Here is a 6929-nt window from a genome sequence, read left to right as displayed (position 1 = left end):
AAAAAAAAAAAAAAAAAAAAAAAAACCCACACATGCACACAAATATCCAGGGACATCATATCCCCAAAGGCCCTCTTGGATTCCTTCCTAGGTTCCAGAAATACTCACAAAGAGCCTGTGAGATTCCTTCTTAGGTTCTAGAAAGCATGAGGCAAGGAATAAGCTCTCATGCATATCCTATTTACCAAGAATTCCAAATAACGAGAAAGCTCATGCTAATGGTTCTTTCTGCATCACATCTTTAAGATGAGGCAAATGGTGACAAAATTAGCCAAATAACAAGAATTTAAAAAAAAAAAAAAAAACCCTGCTGAACCATCACTGTATAGCTTAAAAGTAATCTTCTATACCTTTTGCTTGTACAGTACTCTATGTTACAGTGGTAGGTACATTTTCCTGTGATCCCATTATTTAAACATTATTAGTAAGGGAGAATCCACAACTAAAAAAACAGATTAATTATCCAATCAGGGGATTATACTCCCCAAACTTTAGGTAACTGAGGTATAACAATTTTGTTCACTGCTTTTTAATGGGAAGAAAGCAAATGTTAATAGAGATTCCATGAGAAAAATAGAAACAAATTTTTTAGTTCCTGGTTTATACAGTGATCTGTTCAGAAACTATAAGGAAGCAAACATCTATCTGCTTGACTAACTCAAAACGTTCTTGGTATTCTGTTCTGCTGAAATCTAAAACTGGCCTCTGGCCCGATCACTCCTCCTTTACCTATTTTTCTCAGAGTTATTAAAAGGAGCTAGAACTGCCCACCTATTATGAAAATGCAAACATCAATAAAATTTTACTTCCTCTAAAATTTGTCCCTAACAACTGAATCTTCATTATACATGCTAGCTTTATTTAAGTCTCTTGTTAGCAATAATTCTTCTCCTTTCATTCAAAGGAGAAACCGTGCCGTTAAGGCTGCAATTCAGAAAATGATTTTCTTAATTGAAAGATACAACTTAGGCTTCTAAATGTACAGTCCCTGCACCTCACATAGCAGTCTGGTTCAGCTGGGAGTGACCACGTCTCTGAAATCCAGTTCTCTCCTGAAGTCTAACAGATTTGTACTCCAAAGACTCATTTACCTGCACTCAAAAATCCAATCAAACAAAAACAACCCTAAGTGGTGCCTTTATTTAGCAGTCTTTGATGTCCCAGGAAAGACTACCAGTCATGTACCTGCAGGCCCAGCTCCAGAGACACTTTCAAAAGAGTGATGTCTGGCAAACTGTCCATGAGAGTTGCTATTTTAAATGCATCTTGGGCAAGCTTGAAGATGTGTGATGAGGAGTGAATGTTTTTCTGGATGGATTCTAATACTGTTTCCAGCCTCCGAACATCGCCTGCAATGAACAAGGGAAAACCAAACCAAACCAAATCAAAGCAAAGCAAGACAAACAAACAAACAAACAAAAACCATACAACCATACACACACACAAAGGGGAAAAAAAGAAACAAAACAAAACATAAAGCACAAGTTATTTACCTAACATGTTCCCAGATGGCACACAACTAGGGCTCCCATAATTACTGCAATGTCTGTGAATCTCGGCTTCACAGAAAAAGATACACCGAGACACGCCCTCAATGACTCAAGGCACAGATGAACCAGAACCAACGTGAGACAGCAAACAGCTCTCCTAGTTCCTTCTCATGTATTTTTGGTGAATATTTCAGGAAGAAAAAAATGTAACCCAACTTTTAAATCTGCTTCTGAATTTCAACCATTTATATTTTCTTGGCATAGTAACTAACCTGAGCTCTGCTGGCAGCAAGTTAATGATGCAGGTAAATGAGGAAAATGCCACCTGTTTTGCCTTAAAAGCTAACATCTAAAGAAAAAGATCCCTTCAACCTATCTGACATTAACACCACTACTGACAATTTCATAGAAAACAAGACTTAAAAAAAAATAAACAGGCAAACAAATGAAACAATTATGAGGCCTCAGGACAGTACAGTACCTTTGGCTGCAGTTAGCATGGTGGATGCCAGCTCACACTGCTGGGACTCAATGTGGCTTAGAGTGAACCAGCGAGGGTAGCGGTTGGGAACAACTGATGCAATGTGGTGTGGGCGGGTGAGGTCTCCTGATGGAGCAGTAGATTCCAATACTAGTAACCTATAATGAGAAGACAAGGAAGGTGGCCCCTAGTTATTTCTTGTCCATTTCCTTGGCCAGAAAGACTGGTCAGCAGAAGCCAGAGGAGTGGGTAGATGGTCAGGCCTCTAGTTCAGGAAGGGCTGGTACAGCTATACTCTGCTGTGCGGATGCAAAATATCTAGATTTGTTTGACTATTAATTGTTTGCTATTAATAACTGTTCATCACCCAAACCTTGTTAATTGTTCATCACCCAAACCTAAGAGATTTTCTTTCTTCAGCACCATTCGGAAAAGTACAATATTCAAAGAAATTAAGATATGCAAACACTGAAGAACTTTTAAACACAGGTCTTGATGTTTACCTACAAATGCTGAATTGTATGACTCAAAAAATAAATCAACAGAAACTGGTAGTGAAATGGATATTTAAGACTGAGATCACAGTCAGGAAGCAGTGAATACTTAAGATGAGTAAGCTTAACCTATTTAAACATAAAACAAGAAGGGAAGTAAAACGAAAATTGCCTCCTTTCCATCCATTTATACTTTCTGCACAATTAGTTTCTTATGACTCCAGGAATTTGACACTAGACTATGTTCTACCAACCATATTAGAGAAGATAAATGCCACCTAACTGTCTGTCCATTGACAGTTTTGCATAAATTCAGAATGATTTCTGATTTTTTGTTAAGAATATACTGTCATGACGAAACCCTGTTTCTATAAAAAATAAATTAGTTGGGTATGGTGGCATGCACCTGTAATCCCAGCTACTTGGGAGGCTGAGATGGGAGGATCAACAGCCTGGGAGCCACGATTACACCACTGCACTCTTGCCTGGGCAACAGAAAAATAACCCTGTCTCAAAACAAATAAAAAAAATATGCTGATGAAAAAATTTCTCACAACAAAGCACATATTTAGTAATCTCTTCTAAAAGTACCAAAAAGATTAGTAGAGTACCCAAAACTGAAATAATTTATTTACAACCATCAAAATGCTGGCCTTCATTCAAGTACACCAGTGTTAAGAACTATGAAATAAGGTAAGAGCTGGAGACCAAGAAGAGTCAGCTGGGTCTGGGAGTGATGCTGGCCTCAAGGCCCCACCCAAGAGCAATTATTGTCTGGTAAGCCAAATGGCTCATTCTCTTCTCCTTTTATCTAGGAACAAAAAGATGTTAGTGGTAGAGAAGGTGGCAAGGTAGGCAGTTAAGTAGTAAGAATATTGGCAGGGTTGCTATTTAGCTTTTGTTTAAAACTCAGGAATATCCTCGTATTCACAGGCAGGTCTTGCCAGACTTACTGTAGAAGAAACTAATCAACATCCCTGGGAAGATGAGAAAATGAGAGCCGAAGATGACCTTCCTCAGCCTTCCCCTTTCAGAAGGACTAAGAAGCAAGTGAGCTACATCTCTCTTTTCCTTCCTGTTCCCTGGACCACCTTGCAGTACCTGGTGGGGTACATTACCTGCCTTCCATGGCAGACCTTTGGCAGGACAGTAGTGGCAGATAGAAGAGAGAAACTGGAAAAAAATTCCCCTGTACCCTGCTAGTATTCCCCATGAAGAAACTGCCTTGGCAGCAACCAAGGACAAATATAAATGAGTTTGTGAGTGTTAGAAAAGCAAGCCTTTCTGCCTGGCACATACCATTACATAAGCCAGAACCACACAGAAACTTTATGCTATTTTACCCTTAAACTTTGCCAGGGGTAGTAGCAACAGCATCTGGTGGCATCATAACATTAACATCTTCCCTTTAAAACAAGATTCGAATTCCTAAGATTTGAGTAAGTATAGAGCTGAGCATATGTCTTCATAAGACAGCTTCCATTTCAGCTTCCAAAAATGAAAATAGGAACTCACTTATTATAAAATCGTGCTCTAAAACATAAACCAAGTGGTATAATGTAATTTGGTGGGGGACTTTTGTTGATGTTTGTTATTGACTTATTTTTTGGTATTTTAAAAATAGAAAAAAGAATACTTAGGAAGATTCTCTAGCAAGTTAGTAAGATTCCATATTGCCAAGGAAAGCATGTGAAATTATAGGATGTCAGCCTTAAAACACACTGACACATAGGTATACACAGAGACATACACACATCCTTATCACTGCATAAAAAAAGAGGCATCCTGATAGATATAAGCTACACTCAATACTTTCAGAACAGAGTGACTTTGGGGACACTGGTAATTTATAGGTAAGGGTTTGTTTTAGAATCTACTTCACTGATTACAGACATAGAATCTTTGATGAAAAGCTTCTTGAGATCAAACTATTAATCAGCACACACAAGCTTTTAGGTCTATAACATGGCTTGTCCTTAGGTGATTATAAGGGTATCTAATCTGTACTTTCCATTAGAAGCATAGGAGTGTTTTATTAATTTTTTTAAAGGAAAAAGAAAATGCTGATGTTTTAAGAAAGATGGATGTTCCTTTTAGGTCCTTAAAATTTAAAGGTCATATGTAAGATTAAAATATAATCTTGAACTCATTAAAATATTCACCTTGAACAAATGTGATAAAAATAATTATTAGGTGAAATAACTTTTAAAAGAATGCAGAAATAAAAAGGTGGGTGGTAGAGAACAACATATTCCAATTGTTATTGCTGAAAAGGAGGGACCGATGAGGAGATGGAAGCAGTCAGAAGGGAGGCAGGCAGAGCCTGGAGGACACCAAATAGTGACTCCTTCACTGCTAAATGCACGTCCCACCTTCTCTCAGTCCCCTGTGATTACAGATGTGCCTTGGTAATACAGGGAGTTGCTTTCCTGCACTACTGATGGAATGTGGAATTACGGCAGGTGTGAAGATCTCCTTCAATTATATTCAATCAAGTATATTTATTATTTACGACTGTTTCAAAAATCAATTTTTTTCAAAACAATTAATTATTTATGAAGGTTTCAACTGTTGCTGTTTTGTGATTAAACTTGGCCTGAATTGTGCTTCAAGAAAAGTAGGAAAAGCCACGGTGTCCTTGAGTCTGAAAGCAGCAAGGATAATTCTTCCCTTACTTTAAACAGAAGCAAAACAAGCCAACAAGCAAATCACCTCGACAACAATCCAGAAAGCATAAATAAATAGTTTCTTTAGCTTCTCTGCTGTCTATAAGAAACATGAAGGAGTAAGTCAGTTAACAGCCATGCTTCCCAGTGGGAATGTGGCCTGCCTCTGCCCAGCTGGGCTGTGAATACGTACCGCATTGCTCTCAGTGCAATTTTGTATGCCAGTTCAGCATCGTGAGGTAGGAGAGAGGTGAAGAGATACTTGGCAAATGTGTGCATTGGAACGCTCTCCCGATGGATTATTTCGCCTAAACCACTATATGGTCCGGCTGTGGGAAGAGAGCATATACATTTTACATTCCTAAAAAATGAACTATAACTTCTTGTAAAGCATATCTTTAAAATGTCATGTAAAGTTACAACATATACAAACTAATCTAGTTAAGAATTTCATGTAAATGGCATAGAAAGGAATACAATTCTTAATCAAAAATAATTCTTCAGGGTATAGTATCCCTTACAGATTTCACCTCTTAAACAAACCCCTAACTGTCCCACAGCTAAATGAAAAACCCAGAACTCAGGGGCACAGAGCATTCACAATACAAGTGCCTCACAGAAAGTAACCCTCTATAGCATAAAACCTCGCTGCATTTGAGCAACATCCTCTCTCAATGTGTGGCATCCGAGCATCGTGATTTGCAAATGCACAGATGACTCCACAGCCTAACTACGGAACCTACCCCTGGACCCAAGAAGGGTTATGGGCACAAATATGCCACGTTTCCAGAAAATGGTGCTCTGTTCAGGGGTGACAGGTGTGGGAAGATTCTGAACCACAACTCTCTAACTATACACATTGTTGCCTCTAATGAGTAGTAACAGGTATTAATTCCTAGAAAGTGATTGTTAATAAAAAGAATAGTTACCCATTTGATACACGCTATAGGCACAAGAAAAAAAATAAAGTTACTGGAAATCTACTACTCTTTAGGCTCCCGAAAGCCGATTTTAAAAGCAAAATTACACTTAGGCTGTCAAAGTTCATTTCTTAGTAAATTCTGACAGGCATGGTGGCAGAGCTGACTTCCCCTGTGTGCTCCTTGAATGCTGCTTTGAGAAGGGCAACACAGACTTTTAAAATAAATTCTGAAAGGAAACCACAGTGGTTAGTTCAACCACTTTGCACTAAGGTACTCTGAGGTTTAGTTACTGTAAAGTGTTTAATAAATTAGTTTCCATGTCACCTTTGGGTAACATCTGTTTCATGATTTCTAGAATTATGAACCATGACACCACTGCTCAGAGGACACGCTATATTTGTTTTCCATGAGAAAAATCAGTGTGGTGAAGAGTTTAGAATGCAAGAAATGCACTTCAGAAGAAAAAAATGGTAAAAGCAGTTCCTGAACTGGTGTTTGGTTAAGAGCACATTATATTCTAGATCATTTTAATGGAGGTTATTTTTTAATTCAGTTCAGTTTTTTGTATTTTTGAATTATTCATTATTTAAGTACTTTAAAATCATACAAATTTTTTCACCTAAACTAACATCTAATCTAAATCTCTAATTTTTCCAAATCCATTAATCTTTAATTTTAAATGTTTTAGTGATTTGATATTCTTCAAAAGTTCATATAGCCTTATGATTGCACCTTTTGTTCATATAGCAAGGTTACATTATTTAAGTTATTAACTGTTACAGACTAAATATGTATGTCTTCCCAAAATTCACATGTGGAAGCCCCCAGCCCCAATGTAATTGTATCTGGAGTTGGGGCCTGCATTAAAGTAAAAT

At 37.7% G+C, this 6929-nt stretch overlaps 1 protein-coding gene across 1 annotated transcript in view; it reads right to left on the bottom strand.

The window, feature by feature from the left end:
• The window catches only part of ZSWIM6 (zinc finger SWIM-type containing 6), a 79131-nt gene that overhangs the window by 6643 nt on the left and 65559 nt on the right, over window positions 1–6929 (bottom strand). Inside the window, exons 10-12 of the mRNA XM_017852392.1 lie at window positions 5325–5460; window positions 1972–2129; window positions 1186–1349 (exon numbers count right to left, since the gene is read on the bottom strand). Coding sequence (XP_017707881.1) covers window positions 1186–1349; window positions 1972–2129; window positions 5325–5460 — 458 coding nt within the window. The remainder of the gene's footprint in view (window positions 1–1185; window positions 1350–1971; window positions 2130–5324; window positions 5461–6929) is intronic.

This window comes from Rhinopithecus bieti, unplaced genomic scaffold (genome assembly GCF_001698545.2).
Source record: "Rhinopithecus bieti isolate Rb0 unplaced genomic scaffold, ASM169854v2 scaffold_33650, whole genome shotgun sequence".
In the NCBI taxonomy this organism is placed as follows: domain Eukaryota; kingdom Metazoa; phylum Chordata; class Mammalia; order Primates; family Cercopithecidae; genus Rhinopithecus; species Rhinopithecus bieti.
Note: the sequence above shows the minus strand (reverse complement) of the source record. Positions and strands in the feature narration are given on the sequence as shown.